The following is a 26803-nucleotide window of genomic DNA, read 5'->3' on the forward strand; positions in this document are numbered from 1 at the left end:
TGCCTTTCATTAAAAGAGTTTATTGAAGTTTATTGTTGATTAAAGTTGTAAACTTACACACACATGCACACATGTACTTTGTGTATATGTGTGTGTGTGTATATATATATATTTATTTTCGGTAACACTTTAGTATAGGGAACATGTATTCACTATTAACTACGACTTTTCCCTCAATAAACTCCTAAACAACTACCTTACTAACTATTAATAAGCAGTAAATAAGTTTAGGTATTGGGTAGGATTAAGAATATAGAATAAGGTCATGCAGAATAAGGCATTAATATGTGCTTAATAAGTACTAATAAACAGCCAATATTCTAGTAATATGCTGCTAATAAACAACTAGTTAAAAGACCCTAAAATAAAGTGTTACCATGTATTCTTACATGATTTACTACGTTACACAGGATCCCACCAAAGGAAAGGAAACCCTTAAATCTTAATTTAATTGTTTTATTTGTTTCTGAGAAACACTGTAATGTTTCTTAAAAGGTCTAAGACATGCGTCTGATCTTCATGCTGATGAATTTCATACCAACAGCGTAATTGTTTTTCCAGGTGTTCCAAACATTTCCAATGGCGAATATGGTGGGATCTTCTCCCCATAAATACACACCGTTGGGGTTTGCATGGTGACAGCTGTTGTACCAAAATGCCCCGAGATACTGTTTGGCACAGTTACTATCCCAGGTGTCTTGATCCTTGTCAAAGGTGGAGAACTTCTGTCCATTGTGGTGGGCCAGAGAGTCGCCTGCAGAGAAGAAAAGCATCATTGAGGACATCAGGTGCACATTTACTGAAGTGTGATATTTTTTATTTTTTTTTTTAAATGTGAATGAAAATGTCCTACCTGCTCCTCCATCACTGAACCCTGAAACATGCAGTTTATACCCGTCAGTTTCACAATCCACAGAGAAGGACGAGTACAGAGCAAAACCTTTCCTTCCTTCAAAGTCCTCCAGATCCACACTCAGCATGTACTTCCTGTTCTGTGTCAGCTGGTACATGTTCTCCAGCCCTGTTCACACACACACATGAAGAACATGTTCATCCAAACACATGATCATCCACACAAACGGACACACACTGTGAGATCTTACCCAGCCAGTATTCACTCTCCACATTCCCAAATCCTCTCTTGTACTGATTCCACGGCCGATAGAAATTCACACTGCCGTCCATTCTCCTCTGAATCACCTGTGATGGGTTTATATAGAAGATATGATTCATAATGTATGTTCTGATGTGTGTTTGATGATCTACAGTCACATTCGTACCGTCCATCCTCCTTTATCTTCATCTTTCCCATCTGAGATCATGTCACAGTAAACCCAGACAGGAAAGTCACCTGCTGGATAGATGGAGTAAATCCCACTGAGGTTTTCTCCTGCTTTATAGACGTCAGAACAGTCGACCGGCATATCTTTATCATTACTGCACCCGCTCGCCAGAACAACAGAGAGAAGAACCACCAAAAACACCATCATCTACACGAGACAGAGAGAAAGAGATGAACATCACAGTGAAATACAGTTGAATCCCTCTGTATGAACGTAGAGTTGTTGATGAACTTACTGCCATCTTCTCAATCTCTCCTCAGTAGATCACAGCAGAGATTTGTTTTATCTAGACGAAAATAATAAAAACATTTTAATATTATGTTTTCTGAAAGTTGTATAAATGTCTGAATGTTTTCTGAGGTAAGTGATGAATAAAATAGTAACTCACCGTCTGTGTTGTTCAGTTTGACAGACGCTCTTTATATATCTGTCAGATTCTCAGGCTCCTCCTCTGTGTTACAGAAGAAATTTACATAACAAACACATTTTGGATGCAAATAAAGTCTTCTGCATCCTTGATGTAAGTTAAACATGCAGTGACACAATTATATTTTATATATTCAGTAAATCTGACTGGATCCGGGTGATTTAGTTTAGAGTTACAATTTGAAGTCTGGATTAATTTCCTTATTGGTTATTATGATTTTGGGTGTAAATGTGGTCTCTCTCATAATGTACTTCAGGATTCATGAATGTTCCCTGTTTTGTTTGACATGTTTGCTGTGCTTCAGTGATTCAATGCCTCGAACTGCTGCTTGCAGTGATCTTCTTCTTCTTCTTATTATTATTATTGAATGAAAGTCTATGGCAGCCCATAGAAGTGTTTGGTCAAAAGTGATGAAAATCGGCACACAGGTAGAGGAGAGTCTGAACATTGACCATAGCAAATTTGGAGTCTCTATCTCAAACCCTCTAGCGCCACCAATGGGTCAAAATGCATTTTTGTCTACAAATATTGTCTAGACTGCCAAATTATGCTTAGTTTTGGACCTGGACCTGCACCTGCACCAGCAACTGGTCAAGACATATGAAAAAAAAAATAGCTTTTTAATGTTTAACTTATTAATATTTTGACCAGAAATCACAAATTTGCCTCTGTAGATTCTGTGTGACAAATAGAGTTGAGTGATACCCAATGTTCATGTTGGCCATTTTGGGCAGCAGCCTTTTTTGTAAAATGCTGTATTTTATGAATGCTTTGACATATCATTGTAAAAGTTTGTATGTGTTATCGCCACAGTGCTCTGAAGGTGCCTGAGAAGTTTGGGGCCGACACTACCTAGTGGAAAAAATGTAAATATATGCTTATAACTTTTATTCTGATTGAACTTTTATTGACTGAAATTTGTCTCCTTACACTTTTGGACATGTCAAGTACAATGATACCAAACTTACAATGGTTTGCCCTATGGCCTGTCTGCCATTTTTATTTATCGATTTAACTTATTTTTGCAAATTCCTTCTAGGCTGTTCACCCGACTGGAACAAAACCATTGAAATAATAACCTGTGTTTCCTGATTTCTGTAACAAATTAGGAAAAATTTTAAATTTTCATTCTCTGTGCCAAATAGGTATAAGTCTTAACCAAAATGATATATTTTCACAAAATTTGATGCACTTATGTAAGGGCCCACACTGAGGACACAGAGAATAAATAGTGGGCCATAAAGCATGTAATTGGCTCTAAATACCAAACAACTGGTCCAAATGACTTCAAAATTGGCATGCAGTGTCTTTGTTTGAGTTGCCAGCATAGTGTTTGAGGAAAGTTGTTTATCTTTAAAAACATGGTCACCATCAGCCAATCAGGATCCAGAAGTTATTAGAAAACGTTAACAAAAGCCAATTAGGTTAAAACGCAGTGGACTCATTTGACCTGAGAGGATTGTGCAATAATTGTAAACAAAAATCAGCCACAAGGAGTCACTTTTGCCATTTAAAGCCTTATAAATGGTTTTATATAATGTAGTCTTTTTTTCAGAAACAAGAATCTGAGACTATATATCTGCAACTGTTTGCTTTGCTGTATAGAAATGAAACTTTAAAAGCTAAAAGCAAATTTTGTTATATTGTAAGTAATTTTGCTAATTCCATTTAACCTGTGATTAGAACGTTCAGCGCATCACGTGATCAACTGCCAAATTCAAATGTGCACTCAGCGCATTTCTTATATCACAAATATGCTGTGTTTTCAACCACATAATGTTTATTTTAGGTTTCAGACATTTAAATTTTTGTTTAGGACCCCCTCGAAAATGAGATGTCGCATCTCAAGGGGCTATCCTTCTAATAAATAAATACAAATACAATTACACATGAGTACTAGCAAAACAACACATTTACAGTTTGTAAAATACACACTGAGGTCTATAAAGCGGCAATAATAATCCTTTCCATTATAATTAGACGACACATTTTATTCATATCAGATACACATTGTGTAAGTAACATTAAAGTTTACTCTATTCTTCCCCAGTTCACCAGCTTACTTACTTTCATGTATTTCAGGAGAAGTGGATGAATTCACATGTTGTAAATCCATCAGAACCTGTGGCACAAACTAACATGGCGGCACCCATAACGTGTATAGCTCAACTAACGCGATCATTATAAAGGTGTTTAAACAGCAAAACATATCCACTTGCTCATATTTGACAGTCGGAATATCAGATATTTCATGTTATAACTAAGAAAATTGTGAATTTTTTGAATAAAAAAGGAAAAATGAAAAGCAGATCATCAGTCATACAGCGCTGCGGTGTGTGACGTGACAAGCGATGACGCGTCACCATGGAAACAATAAAGTGATAAGTTTTAAATAACGGTCGCCTTGAAAAACTCTGCCTCAGCCAGAATATTTTAAACTTATGTGTGAAAGGGTTACACCACTGTGCCAAAAATAATCACCATAATGCTACAACAAAACTTTATGGGTTTGTGGGCTTGGCTGGGCCCCGTAATTGCTGCTTGCAGCTATATTTTGTAAAATTTTTGCAAAATGTTCAAATAAATCCATTTGTTTATTTATAATAAATCATACTGCGCATCCGGACACACATTTGCCCTAAAACCACGATTGGACTACCCTTAAGAAAAATAAGTTCATTCAAGTGTGCTATTAGTATACTTCTTTTAAACTAAAAATAAGAAATTATACTTTCGGTCTACTTTTTATGTACTTCTCAGAAATATAGGCCCTACTTAAAATTGCACTCAAGTACTTGACTTATACTGACAGAAACGGCGAAGTATATTTGGCCTATATTTGCACTAAATCTTTTGATCAAGATATACTTAAAAGTATAATTAAGTATTCTAAGTATACTTGGCTTGTAGTAGCTTGTTAAATAGCCTACTTTTTTCACATAGTTTACATACTGTCTTATAAACTTACATTGTTTGAAAATATAGATTTTTAAAGAAAACAGATATGTTGATAATAATCCTGAGTATTTATTTACTTCAAATCTACTTTACTCTTGCCATTTTTTCACTACCGTAGATTATACTGTAGGGGTGCTATTATGCATCTTCTTGTACAAAATCTCCAGATCAAAACACAGGTGAAGAAGTAGAAACAAGTGATAGAAGATTGCTCACGCAAATGTAAAACAACGCGAGCATCAAGCATTAAACAGCATATAAATCAGAACTCGTAGTTTACTGAGAGATACTTCAGAATTTACTTTCATAAACTAAAAAATGTATTACAAGTTTTACAACAGTAAACTACTATTATACTTATAAGTTCACTTGCAGTCCAGATCCAGCACACATGAGAAACATAGCTGTGAACTAGTTATACACTTAAAGTTTACTACTGTTACACTTATAATACACTTAAATGTTTACTTATATATACTAAAAAGTGGGCCAACTTAGTCCCAAGCAGTACTGAAATAGTACACTTACAAGTTTACTACTAGTACACATTGATATTAGTATACTTACTCCATAATGTATAATTAAAAATATACTTGAACATTACTTAAGTATGCTTAATTAAATGATCTCGAAGTATACTTCTTTTTCGTAAGGGTAGGGAGAAACACAAATGCCATTTTCCTCCTACAGCACATCCTTGACAAACATAATCTCATCAAACAAACTCCAGTTTAACAAAAGATTAATTGTTGATTATGATGTTTGTCGTCTTGGAAGATCAACTGACATGCCATGACCCAGAGTCCAACACATTGCACACATTGTTCTCCAGGACTTTTCAATACTTAAATCAATTTTATCATGAGTGCTCATGCAAATTTCCCCAGAGATACAGCATTTTCATTTTTCAGTATATACTGTAACTGGGTGGAAAGAGTAAATGTTCATGTCTTTTAGGTCAAGATAAGAAAAGCAGAGACATGTTACTGTTTAATGTTCTGGTAACACTTTAGAATAATGCTCCGTCATTAATAAGTAACTATGTAGGAAGTAATGCAGGACTAATGAGTAGTACTACATTAACACTTCAGCTATTAACTAATATAGAAACAAGCTTAACTAATCAGGAAGTAATATCAATTTTAGAAGATAGTTCCTTATTAGCTAATCAATAATTACTTAATGAGATTAGCATTATTAATAACTATTAACTAACTGACAGATTGTAAAGAACATTATCGTGTGTCTGAGATGTAATCAGTCATCATTTTTACTCTGAATACAGTCATGAAATGCATCACTAATTACTCAACCGTTACCTAATCACTATGCAGTAACTATAGTGATCGGACCATTATTTTAAAGTGAAAAACATCTTTTTCACTTTAAAATAATGGTCCAGATCACTAGTAGTTCCTGCATAGTGACTAGGTAACACCTGAGTAATTAATGATGCATTTCATGACCACGTTGAGAGTAAAAAAATATAATTGCTCACATCTCAGACACTTTAATGTTGTGATTATTAATTAATTAGTAATTCTTTATAATTTGTCATAGTTACCTATTAGTTCTTAATGATGCCAATCTCATTCTCTAATTATTGATTAGCTAATAAGGAACTATCTTAGTCCTAAATTTGATATTACTTCCTGATTAGTTAAGCTTGTTTCTATATTAGTTAATAGTAGTAGCTGAAGTGTTAAAGTACTACTACTGATTTGTCCTGCATTACTTTCTGCATAGTTACTTATTAATGACGGACCATTATTCTGAAGTGTTACCGATGTCTTGTCATGAAGGGATTTTGACAGGATTCTGTGCATAATACTTTGGAATATATTTGGTGTGTGAGGGTTTGGTTGTTATCGGCAAGGATTGTGACACCAGTGACAAATACATCACAAAATAGTTATGAAAATCTTTCGCACTAGTAATAAACAGTGTAACATTATACATTTAAATGAATCATGTAGGAAAATCCATTTAAATGTAAATTAAGAACTTCAACATGGTGAGAAAATCCTCTCTGAACTTTCACCTACATTAAAACATTGGTAACACTTTATTTTAGGGTCTTTTACCTAGTTGCTTATTAGCATGCATATTACTAGAATATTGGCTGTTTATTAGTACTTATTAAGCACATATTAATGCCTTATTCTGCATGACCTTATTCTATATTCTTAATCCTACCCAATACCTAAACTTAACAACTAACTTACTAACTATTAATAAGAAGTAAATTAGGAGTTTATTAAGGGAAAATTCGTAGTTAATAGTTTATATATGTTTCCTATACTAAAGTGTTACCAAAACATTATACCGTTTTATAGACTTTAAAGATTCTTGACTGTTTTAAATAATTTTCATGGTTGAAAAGTTCATAAAATGTTTATAAACTGTGAAAAACTGCTTATGAAAAGAACAGACAAATAGTGCTTTATGAGGATGTGTGTTCACATGTCCACACAAAAAACTGGAATTCATGTGACCAGTATTCAAATTCAGGACATTAAATATTGGTTCAGCCTTTATCTGATAACAAAACTCTGTGAAAACAAACAGAGCCTATTGTCTTATATTTATCTATGATCAACCTGAAATTTAAAAAAAAAAAAAAAAAAAAAAACAACTTCTGAACATATTCAAATTGTTTAATTTCTTTCACATTTTGTTATGTTGCAACCTTATGCTAAAATGTCACATGACAAAGCATTATTAAAAAGCACTGAAATATCACATTGCATAAGTATTCAGACCCTTAAATCAGTACTTCATTGACGCACCTTTGTAGGTGATTACAGCCTCGAGTCTCTTTGAGTTTGATGTGACAAGCTTTGCACTCCTGGATTTGGGGATTTTCTGCAATTTCTCTCTACAGATCGTCTTGTCAGGTTGGACAACCATTTTCAGAGCACTAGGAAGAGTTCTGATCATCCCAAACTTCTTCCATTTAAGACTTATGGAGGCCACTGTGCTCTTGTTAACCACAGAATATTTTGTAGTCTTTCCCAGATCTGTGCCTCGACACAATCCTGTCTCTGAGCTCTGCAGGAAGTTCCTCATGACTTGATTTTCCCTCTTATATGCCTTTTTTTTAGCTTTTAGATCTTACTTCGACAGGTGTGTCTCTTTCCAAATAATGTTGAGTCAGATGAAATTGCCACAGATCTGTGTAGAAACATCTCAAAGATGATCTCGAGTAATGTGATGCACCTGAGATACAGTTCAAATGTCATAGAAAAGTGTCTGAATACATACATTTAGGTGATTTTTCAGTTCTTTTTCTTTTTAACACATTTGCAGTCAAATCTGTTTTGTTTTTTTCTTTGTCATTATGGGAGTGTAGATTGATGTAATAAAATAACTGAAAGCATTTTAGTATACGGTTGCATTATAAAATGTGCCATATTTCCTCTGCATTTAAAGGCACAATATGTAATTTTGAGAGAGACAAGCGCAACACATGGCTCGAGAGCAGTGGAGCTTTTATAATGCTGCAGACGACCACTTCCTCTTCTTCCTATCAAGCGTGTCCGAGATTTAAACAATAAGACTTACTGTGTTGAGCAACAGTATGTAACAATGATTAGTTTTCTGTCGATTAATGTATCCAAACAGTTGCTCATCTGTCTAACAAAACACATATTAAAGTGTCTTTGGTATTTCCATAGTTTCTACAATCAAGGGTGAAAAAATGAAAATCAAGGGTAACACGAGTGACAAGGGTAATATACATAATCCAAAGATAAGATATATAGTGTCTGATATAGAATCATATATATATAAAATCATTCCAGTGCACTGAAACATCCACTCCCTAAAATCCCCACAGTGCAAAAACGTCTCAGGTTACATATGTAACCATGGTTCCCTGAGAGGGAACGAGGCGCTGCGTCAAGCGCTTTGTGAACGCTTCTGCGTGATTGCGTCGTGAAGCACATGTGAAATCAGTCCAATGGCGTGACAGAACGTCGTAAGCGGGTGACGTCATGACCAGGAAACTATAAAGCACACCTGAACCAAACAGAGTTAGCTTCTGAAAGTCGAAGTAAGTCGGTACAGGCATGCTGGGAGTATGGCAACGTGACACAGCATCTCGTTCCCTCTCAGGGAACCATGGTTACATATGTAACCTGAGACATTCCCTTTCAAGGGAACTCGCGCTGCGTCAAGCGCTTTGGGAACGAGATACCCACGCCGCCATAAAACCAAGTGCCCGTCTGTGTGAAACGGATGCGCACACTAAGAAGCAAGCACTCGTGACCCCGGGGTCGAGGCCACATCTAGGTTATAGAACCTAAAAAAGGTATGAGGTGAGGACCACCCCGCAACATCACAGACTTGCTGGAGGGACACTCCAGAAAGCAAAGCCAAAGAGGCAGCCATACTTAAGAGGTGACGGTAGCCTCGACTATCCACTTGTTTAGTGTTTGCTTAGATGCAGGGTGCCCCTTACGACATTCCACTTCAGGGAATAAAGCCTCCTTGTGGAGGGAGCTCTGGACTGGAGTATGGTCTCCACTACCTCGGTAGGGAGACCCGAACCTATGAGCTGTGCCCCCTCAGAGGCCACGCCCACAGCTTCCACAACTCCGGGCGGGGGTGAAAGAGTGAGCCCCCCGCCTGTGAGAGCAGGTCCCTCCTGATCGGAATCTCGAGGGGAGAGCCGTCGAGGAGGGACATCAGGTCCGAAAACCAAACTCGGCCCGGCCAAAACAGGGCTACTAGAAGCAACTGGACCCCGTCCTGGCGCACTCTCTCCAAAACTCCCAGAAGCAGAGCAATCGGGGGAAAGGCGTACAGAGGCAGCCTCGGACATGTCTGTACCATAGCGTCCAACCCCAGAGGAGCTGGATGTGTGAGGGAGAAATATAGAGGGCAGTGAGTCGTTTCAGGTCCACTTCCGCTTGCCCGAAGTGCTCCCAAAGGAGCTCCACCACCTCGGGGTGGAGTCTCCACTCCCCGGGCCTCAGCCCCTGCCTCGACAGGATGTCTGCTTCCTGATTCAGACGCCCTGGAATGTATACTGTCCTGACTGACAGTAACATCCCCTGGGCCCACAGGAGGATCTGGTGTGCCAGCTTGCATAAGGGGCGCGAACGCAGACCTCCCTGATGGTTTAAATAAGAGACCACCGCTGTATTGTCCGTGCGGACCAACACATGATGGCCCCTGAGATCTGGGAGGAAGTGTTTGAGTGCCAGGAACACAGCCATCATCTCCAACTGGTTTATGTGCCAGGAAAGATAATGACCCCTCCACAGACCCTGAGCCGAGCGACCACTCATGATTGCCCCCCAGCCGGTGAGGGACGCATCCGTCGTAAGCGTTACGCGACAACAAGGAGCTCCCAACACCGGCCCTTGGGAAAGGAACCAAGGTTTTTTCCACATGACACAGGCACGAAGGCATCGCCGCGTGACCTTGACCATGCAAAGCGGATTTCCCCTCGGGGAGAACCCCTTGGTTTTGAGCCACCACTGCAAAGGTCTCATGTACAGTAGGCCAAAAGGTATCACGTTGGACGCAGCTGCCATCAGACCTAACAGTCTCTGAAACTGTTTCACAGTGAGTGACTGGCCTAGCTTCAGTGACCGAGCGGATCGGGGGCTGACGGGGTCGGCGAGGTGGAGAAAGATCGCTGCTCTCACCTGTATGAGGGGTGATTTCTACAAAATTTGATGATTGCTTAGCAAACTGAGAGGAGAACTAACGTGTATACGCTCGCCAGCCGTCTGGCCAAAATCCCATAGTATTCAGACGTAAGACGTTAGATGTCACGGTCACGTGTTGGAGCTGCGCTCAAATTGCGCAGCGGCGATGGCGGTGACGTAGTTGAGAAAGTATATTTTTTGCTTTGCGTCTGAATAACGTACATGTGGATAAACGTCTGGATAACGTACGTGTGGATAAACCCCTGGATAACGTACGTGTGGATAAACGCCTGGATAACGTACGTGTGGATAAACGTGTGGATAAACGTCTGGATAACGTACGTGTGGATAAACGTGTGGATAAATGTCTGGATAACGTACGCAGTGGCGTGCACAAGGGGGGGCTGGGGGGGCTTGAGCCCCTGCCCTTTTGATCGCGCGTTCCCATTTCTGCTCCCCGGAATACGATTTCTACCGCGGGAGAACAATCGAACCCATGTAAAAGTGCTGCAATGGCATAAAAAACCTTAAGGCTAGCACAACAAAATTAACAAATATATTGCATGGTTATACACGCTTGTTTGAGATGTGTTGCATTAATTATTATTAGTAGACTTATTTATTTGTTCTTATGTACTTGCATTCAATTTGTCTAATGCAATAAATTGAATTATTATATTTAAGCTTTAGTTATATTTGGTAAAACATGTCACTGAATACATTAAGCTCTTTATCATCGATTTTTTAGGTGATGTTGCTGGGTAAGTGAATTAAGAACAGTGCTCAGTCATAAAAAACATAATTATGTTGTGTGTGCGCGAGACGCCGACGCGATCACTTGCATTTTCTTATAAAAGCGGGAAAAAATTAAAATACTCAGATATTTATGGTCACATTTATGCAACACCGTTCGAATCTGTGAAGGGTTAAATAGCCTATGTTATTTTTGTACACTCACAATAAAAACAAAAAATTGCTTGTAAAATAAAGAAAAAAATAATAATTTTCTGCCGTCTCGGTTTCCTTTCTGTGAACTTCTCAAAAAGTAACCGAAACTCAGCATATAGGCCTAGATATACAAACCCGATTCCAAAAAAGTTGGGACACTGTACAAATTGTGAATAAAAAAGGAATGCAATAATTTACAAATCTCATAAACTTATATTTTATTCACAATAAAATATAGATAACATATCAAATGTTGAAAGTGAGACATTTTGAAATGTCATGCCAAATATTGGCTCATTTTGGATTTCATGAGAGCTACACATTCCAAAAAAGTTGGGACAGGTAGCAATAAGAGGCCGGAAAAGTTAAATGTACATATAAGGAACAGCTGGAGGACCAATTTGCAACTTATTAGGTCAATTGGCAACATGATTGGGTATAAAAAGAGCCTCTCAGAGTGGCAGTGTCTCTCAGAAGTCAAGATGGGCAGAGGATCACCAATTCCCCCAATGCTGCGGCGAAAAATAGTGGAGCAATATCAGAAAGGAGTTTCTCAGAGAAAAATTGCAAAGAGTTTGAAGTTATCATCATCTACAGTGCATAATATCATCCAAAGATTCAGAGAATCTGGAACAATCTCTGTGCGTAAGGGTCAAGGCCGGAAAACCATATTGGATGCCCATGATCTTCGGGCCCTTAGACGGCACTGCATCACATACAGGAATGCTACTGTAATGGAAATCGCAACATGGGCTCAGGAATACTTCCAGAAAACATTGTCGGTGAACACAATCCACCGTGCCATTCGCCGTTGCCGGCTAAAACTCTATAGGTCAAAAAAGAAGCCATATCTAAACATGATCCAGAAGCGCAGGCGTTTTCTCTGGACCAAGGCTCATTTAAAATGGACTGTGGCAAAGTGGAAAACGGTTCTGTGGTCAGACGAATCAAAATTTGAAGTTCTTTTTGGAAAACTGGGACGCCATGTCATCCGGACTAAAGAGGACAAGGACAACCCAAGTTGTTATCAGCTCTCAGTTCAGAAGCCTGCATCTCTGATGGTATGGGGTTGCATGAGTGCGTGTGGCATGGGCAGCTTACACATCTGAAAAGGCACCATCAATGCTGAAAGGTATATCCAAGTTCTAAAACAACATATGCTCCCATCCAGACGTCGTCTCTTTCAGGGAAGACCTTGCATTTTCCAACATGACAATGCCAGACCACATACTGCATCAATTACAACATCATGGCTGCGTTGAAGAAGGATCCGGGTACTGAAATGGCCAGCCTGCAGTCCAGATCTTTCACCCATAGAAAACATTTGGTGCATCATAAAGAGGAAGATGCAACAAAGAAGACCTAAGACAGTTGAGCAACTAGAAGCTGTTCTAGACAAGAATGGGACAACATTCCTATTCCTAAACTTGAGCAACTTGTCTCCTCAGTCCCCAGACGTTTGCAGACTGTTATAAAAAGAAGAGGGGATGCCACACAGTGGTAAACATGGCCTTGTCCCAACTTTTTTGAGATGTGTTGATGCTATGAAATTTAAAATCAACTTATTTTTCCCTTAAAATGATACATTTTCTCAGTTTAAACATTTGACATGTCATCTATGTTGTATTCTGAATAAAATATTGAAATTTGAAACTTCCACATCATTGCATTCCTTTTTTATTCACAATTTGTACAGTGTCCCAACTTTTTTGGAATCGGGTTTGTAGCTTAGTCTATTACTTGTCGCATTTTTTTCCTTTCATTTTGTTAATATGTTTATTATTTAGGTGAAATAAATTTTGCACATAGGTTATTTATTCCTTTAGGATTTAATCCTGTTTTTCTCCATTCAGAAGCGCTGCAGGTGCCTGATGATGATGATGGTGATGAATCCTCATGTTCTGTTGTTTATTCTGCTATTTGTTCATGTAGGCTAAAACTAAACCCCTGGGATTTTATTAATGGTTCACAGACAATTATCTATTGTAATTTGTTTTAATTCTAATTTTATTTTACCTTGTCGGTTAATGAAAAGATAATGATCTCGTCGGTCAAAAGTCAGGGGGGAAAAACGAAATGACATTGACAAGGCAACATTTCTAGTTTTCATTTAGTTTAAGTTTTTTAACTAATATTTATTTTTTCTTATATTTCAGGTTTATTTCGATTAGCATAAATTTTTTAATAGTTTTAACTGAACTGCAGTCAATTTTCCAGCTGTTTAAGCCATGAATATTTACAAATATTCACGAATTATTTAATGCCGTCTGGGACACAATCTCAGGCCGGGAGTCTCAGACTCATGGAAGCCAATAAATACAGTTATTGATGCTCGGGAAGCTAACAGCAATTTCTTAACGATCAGCATTTCATCTGAAAGAGGGTCACCTGAAAATGTTGTCCACTAGAGGGAGCCACAGGATAAGGAATATTTTAAGCTTATCTGTTTCCATACTTTTGAATGTATAGCTATTAAATTTCTTTAACCATGTTCTGACAATATAGTTTTACTGTACATTGACATCTGTGAAATGCTTATCCCATGAATAATTCTTTTTATTTATTCTAATATGCTGTCTTAACTAATATGACAGATTGTTCTGTGTATTTCTCTTTTCCATTATACATTATATAAGCTACAGCTTACTATATTATAATTTCTATTAAAATACTACATGATTAAAGTGTTTACTTGATAATAGGCCATTGCTTGCACTCTGAATTAATCTCTTAATTTCGAATTTGGTCTTTTAATTTAACTGTCTTTAATGCATCATGCACTTTTCTTATAACGGGTTTCTATGGGGGACAAAACTTGAGTAATGCTGTCATTATCTTAGCAGTAGTGTTCATGACAAGAGAAATGTGTGAATTATAGTCCTATTTAACCATTCACAGATTCGAATGGTGTTGCATAAATGTGACCATAAATGTCTGAGTATTTTAAGTTTTTTCCGCTTTTATAAGAAAAGGCGTCTCGCGCACACACAACATAATTATGTTTTTTATGACTGAGCACTGTTCTTAATTCACTTACCCAGCAACAATCACCTAAAAAATCTATCATAAAGAGCTTAATGTATTCAGTGACATGTTTTACCAAATATAACTAAAGCTTAAATATAATAATTCAATTTATTGCATTAGACAAATTGAATGCAAGCACATAAGAACAAATAAATAAGTCTACTAATAATAATTAATGCAACACATCTCAAACAAGCGTGTATAACCATGCAATATATTTGTTAATTTTGTCGTGCTAACCTTAAGGTTTTTTATGCCATTGCAGCACTTTTACATTATTTTTCTAAGTAAACATGCGTTTGAAAAAAAAACATGTTTGACCCCCGAGCTCGTCTCTGTTGTGTTTTATTTGTTTAGGCTCCTAAAGCTGCTTCACCAAGCGCGCACTTGCAGTGTTACCATGGCCACTTATATGCATCTTTGGGCTTGTTAATTATTTTTTATTATTTTCCATATTCAGAGGCGAAGGCCTTAGTTCAGCTGGAATGTGTAAATGGCCCTTGTGCTGGTGTGTCACTTAAGAAAATGCTCCTGTTTTATTTCAAAGCGTGAAAATTATCTTTTTATAAAGCAGGCTTTCCCAAACCTGAGGTTCATGAGTTGATGAAAAGCTAATAAAAATGTAAATAATTAAATCATAAAACGTTTAAATTAAAATGGAAAAATTGAAATGTTTTGGTCTGAAGGTTTTAGGAGCCTGCTGGGAATTGTCCTATCATATGCAGTCTAATATAACATCTCTCATGTTTGTTGTGATTTGAGTGTTATTCCTGCAGAAGTAAAAGTCAATCCTCATGATTGTGAAACGTCTTTCTGTATAACTCCATCATGAGTGTGATAAGGAATGACGCTTGAGGTCACGGGGGCCATTTCATGTCAAATTCAGTCTTTATTATTGTTTTTTGAGGATTTCTTTGATCTGGGTGTTTGTGGAAAGCTGGTAAGTTCTCCAGAAAAGATTATTAGTGTTCTTTAGGTGGAATCCATATGTTCAATAACATCGTACAACAACATTGTTTGTGTACGGATGTTTTATGAGAATAAAAAAAGGAACAGGGAATTGCTATTCATTCACATTTTGGATGATTACGAAATGTGAAAATATATGGTGGTGGATTTTACCAGGATTTCCTCAAAGAGGAGTGTTTGTTTCACGTGAGCGTTTCAGCGACTGAAGAACACAAACGGTGAGTTATTCTCCAGCGTTTAAATTATACATCCAGAGTTTTATATAGTTTACAAATGAAATTAAATAAAGCTTTTAATTTATTTTAGATAAACTGCACTGCTGAGGAGAGATTGAGAAGACGGCAGTAAGTTCATGGGTTTCCTTCATTGTGTCAGGCACATTATGCTGATTTTAGTGTGATGTTCATCTCTTTCTCTCTGTGTCTCTTGTAGATGATGGTGTTTTTTCCTGTTGTATTGGGCTGTGACTGTAAATTAATGCCATTTGACTGTTCTGATGCCTATAAAGCAGGAGAAACGCTCAGTGGGATTTACTCCATCTATCCAGCAGGTGACACTCCTGTCTGGGTTTACTGTGACATGATCTCAGATGGTAAAGATGAAGATAAAGGAGGATGGACGGTACGAATGTGACTGTAGATCATTAAACACACATCAGAACATACATTATGAATCATATCTTCTATATAAACCCATCACAGGTGATTCAGAGGAGAAAGTTTGAGTTCTCATTTAGATGATTCTCCACTTCATCAATCTTCAATAAAATCCTGCAGTGAATGTATTTTTCTTTAAACAGAACTTTAACTAGATTATTTGACAGAACAATTTATTTGACACTATTTGGGGCTGAGAAGCCAGGACTTTAGTCTAAAGATAACACTCTTAAAAATAAAGGCTCTTTATTGACATAAATTGTTCTATGAAGAACCTTTATCATCAATGAAATCTTTCCGTTGCACAAAAGTTTCTTTACGTTCAAACTACAAAAAAATTGTTCAGTAAAAAGCTGTTCACTGAAAGGTTCTTTGGGGAAACAAAAATGGTTCTTCTGTGACAGTGTGGTGAAAACCCCTGTTGGAAACTTTCATTTTAAGCGTGTGGTGTTTGAATAAATCACAGATTGGATAACATTAGTTCACCTTAATGTTGGACAGTTTGTTGGTGCAAACAAAAGGTTTGAGCCAGAAACAGCCTGGGAACTTTGCTGTTCAAAGCCACTTCTGTTCATCCTTTACATTACTTTGTTTCTTGGATGTTTTCCCATGTTGCTTTGCGTAATTCACAATCATTGACACTGATCTTCGCTGCAATTTCCTCCCAGTCCCAGAATCAGTATTAAACTTAAAAAATGTCAATATCACTTTCAATTAGAATTTCAGCTTCAGTTTTTTTATGGGATAAATCAATGAAAGCCTGTAGCATGCTGTAGTTTTGGTTTATTTTTGACAGATTCTTCTTCTATCTGAGATTTTAAGGCAGCCTGTGCAATTGTATGTTCAAAACTTTCAAAATTTTTGCTCTCAAATAATCCAATCGCTGCATGTTTATGCCTGTTTCAGTTAAATTCAGTCTGTTAATCTGATCTATTATTTGGGGTTTTGTTTGTAGTAATGGAAAGCTGGTAAATAAGTTATATGTGAGAGTTATGACACAAATAAGATTATTGGTGATTAAGTGGACAGTATTTGAGGACATTCTTCTGTGCATACTGATGCTTTATCAGTCATTAATAGGAACTGGGAATTTCCATGCTTTCCCATGTTGGATGATTCCTAAACTTGCAAAAAAAATGTTTTACCAAAGTTGCTTCAAACGGACTTTGACATGAGGAGGAGCTTGAACATCAGATATTTAAAGGAGAGTTTGTATCGAGAAAACAAACGGTGAGTTACAGGCTTGTTCTCCAAAGCTTGTCTGGACATTCAGAAGTTTATATTTTATACAAATGGAGTAAAGAATTCTTTCTTCTTTTTTTAAAGAAACGAACAGATTTCTGCTGTGATTTACAGAGGGAAGATTGAGAAGATGGCAGTAAGTTCATCTGTTTCCTTTTTTATCTGTCACTTTTAACCAGTCACAAGACATTGTTTTCCCTTTACGGAACAAAAATATATGGGAATATACTGCAAAATATAATGTGATATATTACATAATACTTTTCCATATATGGGAAACTAGTGCTTATATTTTTCAATATACTGCAATATATGCATTGATCATGTATGGCTATATATTAATACATACAAAAAATATATTGAAATGAAGACAAAAAATAGCATTACATGTAATATTCATAAAGTTTTATCCTTTGTGTACATATATTGCACATGCATGTTCCCATATAAATGTGAATGTATTGTACACACATATAAACACACATTCACAGAATGACTCACAATTATTGGTCACAACAGACATGTAGTTCCCAGCAATTCAAATAGAAGCAATTCCTTATGTATTATTCAAAATATTGTAATATATTAACATAATATATTATTCGGTAACACTTTACAATAAGGTTCATTAGTTAACTACATTAATTAACATGAACTAATAATGAACTGCACTTCTACAGCATTTATTAATGTTAATTTCAACATTTACTAATACATTATTAAAATCTTGTTAACATTAGTTAATGCATTGTGAACTAACATGAACAACTGTATTTTCATTAACTAATGTTAAAGAAGATTAGTAAATACAGTAACAAATGTATTTCTCATGGTTAGTTCATGTTAGTTAATATATTAACTAATGTTTAACTTATGAACCTTATTGTAAAGTGTTACCAATTATTCAATATATTTCCAAATATACCATTATATCATTCAATATATTGATCATACATATGTAGGGAAATCTATTTTCTTTGCATAAGGGTCACCTTCATTTCAGACTGATGTTCTCCTCTTTCTCTCTCTTGTGCAGATGTTGTTGTTGGCGGCTCTCATCCCTGTTTTACTGGGCTGTGAGTGTGATCGTGATGTAGACAAGCTGGTCGACTGTTCTGACATCTATAAATCAGGACAAAACCTCAGTGGGATTTACTCCATCTATCCAGCAGGTGACTTTCCTGTCTGGGTTTACTGTGACATGATCTCAGGTGGGAAAGATGAAGATAAAGGAGGATGGACGGTACGAATGTGACTGTAGATCATCAAACACACATCAGAACATACATTATGAATCATATCTTCTATATAAACCCATCACAGGTGATTCAGAGGAGAATGGACGGCAGTGTGAATTTCTATCGGCCGTGGAATCAGTACAAGAGAGGATTTGGGAAAGTGGAGAGTGAATACTGGCTGGGTAAGATCTCACAGTGTGTGTCTGTTTGTGTGGATGATCATGTGTTTGGTTGAACATGTTCTTCATGTGTGTGTGTGAACAGGGCTGGAGAACATGTACCAGCTGACACGTAACAGGAAGTACGTGCTGAGAGTGGATCTGGAGGACTTTGAAGGAAGGAAAGGTTTTGCTCTGTACTCGTCCTTCTCTGTGGATTGTGAATGTGTCGGATATCAGCTGCGTGTTTCAGGATTCACTGATGGAGGAGCAGGTAGGACACTTTCATACTTTCACACTTGAAGACACTTGTTCATCCACTATCAAATGTTTTTGTAATTTCAATAAATATTCTTCATATAAATATAATGTTAATGTCCTCAATGATGCTCTTCTTCTCTGCAGGCGACTCTTTATCTGTTCATAATGATCAGAAGTTCTCCACCTTTGACAAAGACCAAGACTCCGATAAGACAAACTGTGCCAAAGTGTATCTCGGGGCATTTTGGTACGCAGCCTGTCACTATACAAACCCCAACGGTGTGTATTTATGGGGAGAAGATCCCACCCATTACGCCATTGGTGTTGTTTGGTCAACCTGGAAGAATTATGCTGTCAGTATGAAATCCATCAGCATGAAGATCAAACGTGTGTCTTAGAAACATTACAGTGCTTCTGAAGGGGAAACATTGGACTTTATCTCATTTTACAACATTCCACTGTGTAACTAAGCAATCATGAGTTAATATCTTTTAAATGTTTGTTGGCTGTTGGTGTAATGCATTAAAACCTTTCTTTGACTTACTACGTGTAATATTTAAGCTGTTTGAAAATAGATTTATGCATTTCCTGCATAGGCTATATGGAGCAGTGGGTGAGCAGGCGGTGAAGAGGTATAGACAAAAGGACTAAGAGAAAAATAAAAGGAAGTCCGCATGAGTTGATATCAGACTCAGTCATCTTAATTTTCCATAATAATACATGGTGTCAGAAGCTACATCTCATTTCGAAGGCTGCGTCCTCCGGAGGTTGCATTTGAAGGCTGCATACATCTTTGACGCCATCTCATTTAAGAAAAGTAACAGATTGCAAAGTAAGAAAGAAAGGCCTCCACCTGTAAAACCATTCCTGTTTTGGGGGTCATCTAGTGCACCTGTTGTTAATTTCATTAACACCAAAGCAGCTGAAACTGATTAACAACCCCCTCTTGACCAGATCAATATCCCAGGAGATTAACTGACTTGATGCTATTCTCTGATTAAAAAGTGTTCCTTTAATTTTTGTGAGCAGTGTATATATAAAGTTTCGCATTCCACTGCATTCCAAGTTTGATGTGTGACCAGTAGAAGATTGATGCATCACAGCGTTACCCATTGCCTGAATTAAAAGAAAGCATATTTTTGCAGTAGAGTAGATTGTATATATTTACATTTTGAATGTATTACTTTTTGTTTTATGTTGAATTCATGTTTATAAAAAAGATGCCGCAGAGTGTGACGACCTTTACAATGTTCGTAGAAATTTTGTGTGCTCAAAGTCAAGTGTGACCGCGGCTTAACCTGCGAACTCATATTATGTGGAGCTGTGTGACCAATAGAAGATTGATACATGATGGTGTGACCTCGGACCTTTGTTCTGGTGAGGTTCTCTCAAAGTTATGACCAAATGTTCCTCCAGTAACATTAATAGAATGTTTGTTCAGACTTATATAGTCTTTAGTAATATTCTCAAAACGTCAGCACAAAACATAACTTTATTTGTACAATGCTCAGGGAACCTTTTCTCCTGAGATGTTTTAGTTGGATGTTCGTCTAATGTTTTTTTAAAGTTTCAGAACGTTCAGAGAAAATTCAAAAACAACATTCCCATAATGTTTGAAGAATGATGAAATGCAATGTTCCCTTAACGTTCACATAACCAAGAAAAAACATTTTATAAAACAGATGTTCAGAACATTCAGAAATAAAGTTTTATAACCTAATGGGGACGTTAGTAAAACGCTATTAGAACATAATTTTTGTTAGCTGGGTATAGGGTAATAACCAGAGTCCTGTTGTATACTAAACGAGAATTACACCACTATGTGTCAGCAAAAGACTGCTGGATGATGCAAAACTTGATGTGAAACGCGGACTTTTGACGACGTGATGTGACTATGGTGTCCCATACTCGGAATTTGTGCTCTTTCATTGCAGAAGTTTATTGAAGTTTATTATTGATTCATTTCAGCTGTACATTTAAAGAAGTGACCCTAATCAAAGAAGAAGAAAATTACACAAAACAATGATTTACTAAGTTACACAGTTAACAGAGGAAAAAGAAACCCTTAATTTGATTGTTTTGTTGTTTGTTTCTGAGAAACACTGTAATGTTTCTTCAAAGTTCTAAGACACGCGTCTGATCTTCATGCTGATGGATTTCATACCAACAACGTAATTGTTTTTCCAGCTTGACCAAACATTTCCAATGGCGTAATGAGTATCATCTTCTCCCCATAAATACACACCGTTGGGGTTTGTACTGTGGCAATTTGAGTACCAAAATCCCCCAAGGAAATGTCTGGCACAGTTACTATCATAGATGTCTTGGTCTTTGTCAAAAGTGGTGCACTTGTATCCATTATGGCCAGATAAAGAGTCGCCTGCAGGGAGAACAAGCATCATTGAGAACATCAGGTGCACATTTATTCAGCTGAGCATGTTTTTTTATGTGACTGAAAATGTCCGACTTGCTCCTCCATCACTGAAACCTGAAACATGCAGTTTATACCCGTCAGTTTCACAATCCACAGAGAAGCATGTACAAGCATGTACTTCCTGTTACGTGTCAGCTGGTACATGTTCTCCAGCCCTGTTCACACACACATGAAGAACATGTTCAACCAAACACATGATCATCCACACAAACGGACACACACTGTGAGATCTTACCCAGCCAGTATTCACTCTCCACTTTCCCAAATCCTCTCTTGTACTGATTCCACGGCCGATAGAAACTCACACTGCCGTCCATTCTCCTCTGAATCACCTGTGATGGGTTTATATAGAAGATATGATTCATAATGTATGTTCTGATGTGTGTTTGATGATCTACAGTCACTTTCGTACCGTCCATCCTCCGTTGTCTTCATCTTTCCCATCTGAGATCATGTCACAGTAAACCCAGACAGGAAAGTCACCTGCTGGATAGATGGAGTAAATCCCACTGAGCTTTTGTCCTGATTTATAGACGTCAGAACAGTCGACCGGCATATCTTTATCATTACTGCACCCGCTCGCCAGAACAACAGAGAGAAGAACAGCTAGAAACACCATCAACTACACGAGACACAGAGAGAAAGAGATGAACATCACAGTGAAATACAGTTGAATCCCTCTGTATGAACGTAGAGTTGTTGATGAACTTACTGCCATCTTCTCAATCTCTCCTCAGTAGATCACAGCAGAGATTTGTTTTATCTAGATGAAAATAATAAAAACATTTTAATATTATGTTTTCTGAAAGTTGTATAAATGTCTGAATGTTTTCTGAGGTAAGTGATGAATAAAATAGTAACTCACCGTCTGTGTTGTTCAGTTTGACAGACGCTCTTTATATATCTGTCAGATTCTCAGGCTCCTCCTCTGTGTTACAGAAGAAATTTACATAACAAACACATTTTGGATGCAAATAAAGTCTTCTGCATCCTTGATGTAAGTTAAACATGCAGTGACACAATTATATTTTATATATTCAGTAAATCTGACTGGATCCGGGTGATTTAGTTTAGAGTTACAATTTGAAGTCTGGATTAATTTCCTTATTGGTTATTATGATTTTGGGTGTAAATGTGGTCTCTCTCATAATGTACTTCAGGATTCATGAATGTTCCCTGTTTTGTTTGACATGTTTGCTGTGCTTCAGTGATTCAGTGCCTCGAACTGCTGCTTGCCACTTCTTCTTCTTGAATGGATGTCCATGGCAGCACACAAAACCTTTTGGTCAAAAGTGATGAAAATTGGCACACGGATAGAAGAGAGTTTGAATATTGACCATAGCAAATTTGGAGTCTCTATCTCAAACCCTCTAGCGCCACCAATTGGTAAAAAATGCACTGATGTTTATGCTAATAATAGCGCCAACTACTGGTCAATGGCTTTTTTAATGTATAAATTTAATATTAATTATAATTATAAAATAACTTTTATATATATATATATATATATATATATTATTTTTTTTTTATACCAGAAATCACAAATGTTTCTCTTTAGATTCTGTGACATATAGAGTTGAGTGATACCCAATTTTCACTTCGGCCATTTTGGACATCAGCCTTTTTCGTAAAATGCTGTATTTTATGAATGCTTTGACATATCATTGTATAAGGTGCCTGAGAAGTTTGGGACCGACACTGCCTAGTGGAAAAAACATATAAATATATGCTTATAACTTTTGTTATGATTGACCTTTTATTGACTGAAATTTGTCTCCTTACATTTTTGGACATGTCAAGTACAATGATACCAAACTTGCCATAGTTTGCCCTACAGCTTGTCCACCATTTTTTAACTTCTTTTCGCAAATTCTTTCTTGGCTGTTCACCGATTGTAATGAAACCACTGAAATAATAAGCTCTGTAACGAATTAGGAAACGTGAAATAAAAAAAAATGGGGGTGCCATGTTTTTAAGTGCACAATAATATAAATAGCTATAACTCTTGAACAGAATGATATATTTTCACAAACTTTGATGCACTTATGTAAGGGCCCACACTGAGGACACAGAGAAATAATAGCAGTGCTTGTCCACTTTTGTGGCTAAAATACCACAAAGCATGTAATTGGCTCTAAATACCAAACCGTTGGTCCAAATGACTTCAAAATTGGCATGCAGTGTCTTTGTTCAAGGTGCCATCAGAGTGCTTGAGGAAAGATGTGTATCTTTAAAAACATGGTCACCATCAGCCAATCAGTATCCAGAAGTTATTAGAAAAAGTTAACAAAAGCCAATTAGGTTAAAACGCAGTGGACTCATTTGACCTGAGAGAATTGTGCAATAATTGTAAACAAAAATCAGCCACAGGGAGTCACTTCTGTGATATGAGCCATATTAATGGTTTTATATAATGTAGTCTTTCTCAGAAATAAAAGGATCTGAGACTATGTATCTATGTGGACAGCAGGACAAGGCCAAAAGCCATGGGAATGAGTGAAGCTGGAAGAACCTGCGCACCGCACCGGCCTCGCTCGTTCCCATGCGATTTATGTGTTTTGATTTATGGGCCAAAACACAGTTGGACTGGGGGAACAACAAATGCTGTTTTTCATGAGAAGAGTTCACGAGATATGCAGTATCGTCATTTCCCAGTATAGCTTGCATGTACTGTAACTGGATGGAAAGAGTAAATGTTTATGTATTTTAGGTCAAGATAAGGAAAGCAGAGACATGTTACTGGTTAATGTTCTGTCATGAAAGGATTTGGACAGGATTAGACACTCCTCTGTGTGAGTGTGCATTTTTTTTTTTTTTTATATATAGAAATATGTATGGTAGAATTGCTTTAAAGCAGCATCATTACAGTGTCAGTGTCGCTTTCAATCAGAATGACAGCTTTGTTTCTATTATAGCTGCTCTCCAGTGTGTTCATGACCTGAAGAAATGAACTGGAGAAGATTCACACCTTAAAGAAGGCAGAGCCTCAGAGCCACACCCACCTATTACATCACTGCCATGGACCAATGGTAGTTCGAAGGTGTTTACCGGCCAGAGAAAACTTTTCTGGAAAGTTCGCTTCGACAAGCTGTTTCAAACTCCAAACAGACTTTGTTTTTGCCTGATTTTGTTTGAAATGACGTCACACCGGTTCATTCTTCAATTTGACTTGAAATATATTGGGGCTTTTATCCAGTAACAGGGAAAGTCGTGGGAATTCATTGGTCAGAATGTGAGCCAAAAATACGACCCAAGTCTGCATGCATGATATAATGGAAAAATAACTATTAAGATGTGCATGTTTTAGAAATCTTGAAGAGATGCACCTCTTTAAGTAACAGTTGGTGCTTTAAAACAGTGGTTGACCTAAACATAGGCATGATGGGCTTCGTCCAGTCGCCTCCTTCCTTTTTTAATGGGATGAATCAATGAAAGCCTGTTGCATGTTGTTGTTTTGTTTTGTCTTATGTCTTAGAGTATATGGCAGACTGTACAATTGCAGGTTCAAAAGTTGCAAAATTCGGCACTCAGATATTCCAGTCACTGCCAGATATTCCAACATGCTTCACTGTAGAAGAACAACTAAGGTGAGTCACCAAATCAGTGATTTGGAAAATTAAAATTAAGTGTGTAGGAATTACACATTCTGATTACCTGAAGATCTCCTCTGATTATATTCAATGTGAATGAAAGTGATTTGATATGTGATGTTTGAGTCATTGAGTCATGGTCTTTCACCTACATCTGTTGAGTAAATCCTCTTCCAATAAAATTGACTCATGCGTGTTTGACCTCTTCTGTTTGGGTCAAATTCAGTCTGTTAATCTGTGATCTATTATTTGGGCTTTTGCTTGTGTGGTTTGGGTATTTATGGAAAACTTAATGTTCTGTTGGTGGACTCCACGATTTTAAGATTATTGGTGATTAAGTGGACAGTATTTGGGGACATCTTCTGTGCATACTGATGTTTTATCAATCATTAATAGGAACTGGGAATTTCCATGCTTTCCCATTTTGGATGATTCTTAAATTTGCAAAAAAATGTTTTACCAAAATTGGTTCAAACTGACTTTGACACGGAGGAGGAGCTTGAACATCAGATATTTAAAGGAGAGTTTGTCTCATCTACAACTGGAAAACACAAACGGTGAGTTAACGGCTTGTTCTCCAAAGCTTTGTCTGGACATTCAGAAGTTTATATTTTATACAAATGGTCTGAGTAAAGAATTCTTTCTTCTTTTTTTAAAGAAACAAACAGATCTCTGCTGTGATCTCCTGAGGACAGATTGAGACGATGGCAGTAAGTTCATCTGTTTCCTTTCTGTCAGTCACATACCTTGACATGGTTTTTACCTTCATTTCAGACTGATGTTCACCTCTTTCTCTCTCTTGTGCAGATGTTGTTGTTGGCGGCTCTCATCCCTGTTTTACTGGGCTGTGAGTGTGATCGTGATGTAGACAAGCCGGTCGACTGTTCTGACGTCTATAAATCAGGACAAAAGCTCAGTGGGATTTACTCCATCTATCCAGCAGGTGACACTCCTGTCTGGGTTTACTGTGACATGATCTCAGGTGGGAAAGATGAAGACAACGGAGGATGGACGGTACGAAAGTGACTGTAGATCATTAAACACACATCAGAACATACATTATGAATCATATCTTCTATATAAACCCATCACAGGTGTTTCAGAGGAGAATGGACGGCAGTGTGAATTTCTATCGGCCGTGGAATCAGTACAAGAGAGGATTTGGGAATGTGGAGAGTGAATACTGGCTGGGTAAGATCTCACAGTGTGTGTCTGTTTGTGTGGATGATCATGTGTTTGGTTGAACATGTTCTTCATGTGTGTGTGAACAGGGCTGGAGAACATGTACCAGCTGACACGTAACAGGAAGTACATGCTGAGAGTGGATCTGGAGGACTTTGAAGGAAGGAAAGGTTTTGCTCTGTACTCGTCCTTCTCTGTGGATTGTGAATGTGCCGGATATCAGCTGCGTGTTTCAGGATTCACTGATGGAGGAGCAGGTAGGACATTCTCATTCATTCTCAATGAAAACTCATTCCAGTTGAGTTACTGTCCTCAGTGATGCTCCTCTTCTCTGCAGGCGACTCTTTATCTGGCCATAATGGATACAAGTTTACCACCTTTGACAAAGACCAAGACATCTATGATAGTAACTGTGCCAGACATTTCCTTGGGGGATTTTGGTACTCAAATTGTCACAGTACAAACCCCAACGGTGTGTATTTATGGGGAGAAGATCCCACCCATTACGCCATTGGAGCTGGTTGGTCAACCTGGAAGAACAATGCCGTCAGTATGAAATCCATCAGCATGAAGATCAAGCGTGTGTCTTAGAAACATTACAGGGGAAACACTTTTTATCTTATGACATTTTAAGATTTTCTTTTCTATTTTAATTGTGTAACTGAGCAATCTTTTAAATATATGTTGGCTGTTGGTGCAGCACATTTTAT

General features: G+C 37.4%; 3 protein-coding genes and 1 long non-coding RNA gene across 10 annotated transcripts in view; 2 read left to right on the plus strand and 2 right to left on the minus strand.

Annotated features, from left to right (window-relative positions):
* LOC127518316 (microfibril-associated glycoprotein 4-like) overlaps nucleotides 1-19430 on the plus strand; it is a 43039-nt gene extending 23609 nt beyond the window's left edge. Inside the window, exons 1-5 of one of the 3 annotated variants that reach the window (XM_051904802.1) lie at nucleotides 17132-17366; nucleotides 18267-18473; nucleotides 18554-18650; nucleotides 18733-18900; nucleotides 19032-19430. In XM_051904802.1, coding sequence (XP_051760762.1) covers nucleotides 17361-17366; nucleotides 18267-18473; nucleotides 18554-18650; nucleotides 18733-18900; nucleotides 19032-19285 — 732 coding nt within the window. In that variant the 5' untranslated portion in view covers nucleotides 17132-17360 and the 3' untranslated portion in view covers nucleotides 19286-19430. Of the gene's footprint in view, nucleotides 1-15777; nucleotides 15954-17131; nucleotides 17367-18266; nucleotides 18474-18553; nucleotides 18651-18732; nucleotides 18901-19031 lie in introns of those variants that run through there. The other 2 variants (XM_051904810.1, XM_051904818.1) reach the window with 2 other exon arrangements.
* Nucleotides 1-25802, minus strand: LOC127518260 (microfibril-associated glycoprotein 4-like). Of its 4 annotated transcripts, none has more exons than XM_051904681.1 (7): nucleotides 25658-25798; nucleotides 22187-22249; nucleotides 1579-1629; nucleotides 1281-1490; nucleotides 1104-1200; nucleotides 854-1021; nucleotides 1-754 (listed from the first exon to the last, which is right to left on the minus strand). In XM_051904681.1, the coding sequence occupies exons 3-7, from the start codon at nucleotides 1582-1584 to the stop codon at nucleotides 498-500; spliced, it is 738 nt and encodes a 245-aa protein (XP_051760641.1). In that variant the 5' UTR covers nucleotides 1585-1629; nucleotides 22187-22249; nucleotides 25658-25798; the 3' UTR covers nucleotides 1-497. The 4 variants fall into 4 exon arrangements, with proteins under 4 accessions (XP_051760641.1, XP_051760631.1, XP_051760620.1 ...); XM_051904671.1 differs by having other exon boundaries at nucleotides 25675-25793; XM_051904660.1 differs by lacking the exons at nucleotides 1579-1629; nucleotides 22187-22249 and adding exons at nucleotides 21805-21943; nucleotides 22034-22084 and having other exon boundaries at nucleotides 1-1021; nucleotides 1281-1351; nucleotides 25658-25802.
* Nucleotides 17132-26797, plus strand: LOC127518331 (microfibril-associated glycoprotein 4-like). 2 transcript variants are annotated; one of them, XM_051904831.1, is made up of 6 exons: nucleotides 25302-25468; nucleotides 25570-25621; nucleotides 25719-25925; nucleotides 26006-26102; nucleotides 26183-26350; nucleotides 26431-26797. In XM_051904831.1, exons 2-6 carry the CDS (start codon nucleotides 25616-25618, stop codon nucleotides 26682-26684), a joined length of 732 nt encoding a protein of 243 aa, XP_051760791.1. In that variant the 5' UTR covers nucleotides 25302-25468; nucleotides 25570-25615; the 3' UTR covers nucleotides 26685-26797. The 2 variants fall into 2 exon arrangements, with proteins under 2 accessions (XP_051760802.1, XP_051760791.1); XM_051904842.1 differs by lacking the exons at nucleotides 25302-25468; nucleotides 25570-25621 and adding an exon at nucleotides 17132-17366.
* LOC127518404 (uncharacterized) lies at nucleotides 19578-21638 on the minus strand. Its single transcript, XR_007931550.1, has 2 exons — nucleotides 21557-21638; nucleotides 19578-21375 (listed from the first exon to the last, which is right to left on the minus strand). It is a non-coding gene; the product is annotated as an uncharacterized LOC127518404 (long non-coding RNA).
* Nucleotides 26798-26803: the final 6 nt, after the last annotated feature.

The sequence above is a fragment of the Ctenopharyngodon idella genome, chromosome 1 (assembly GCF_019924925.1).
Source record: "Ctenopharyngodon idella isolate HZGC_01 chromosome 1, HZGC01, whole genome shotgun sequence".
Classification (NCBI taxonomy): domain Eukaryota; kingdom Metazoa; phylum Chordata; class Actinopteri; order Cypriniformes; family Xenocyprididae; genus Ctenopharyngodon; species Ctenopharyngodon idella.

Excerpts from the sequence above, each read along its gene's own strand:
- LOC127518260 (XM_051904660.1), bottom strand. Across the intron at positions 1,352-21,804 it reads TTACTCCATCTATCCAGCAG|GTGACTTTCCTGTCTGGGTT; the intron begins GTGACTTTCCTG and ends TCTATCCAGCAG. Across the intron at positions 1,022-1,103 it reads GGAGAGTGAATACTGGCTGG|GGCTGGAGAACATGTACCAG; the intron begins GTAAGATCTCAC and ends GTGTGTGAACAG.
- LOC127518331 (XM_051904842.1), top strand. Across the intron at positions 25,926-26,005 it reads AAGACAACGGAGGATGGACG|GTGTTTCAGAGGAGAATGGA; the intron begins GTACGAAAGTGA and ends AACCCATCACAG. Across the intron at positions 26,351-26,430 it reads ATTCACTGATGGAGGAGCAG|GCGACTCTTTATCTGGCCAT; the intron begins GTAGGACATTCT and ends TCTTCTCTGCAG.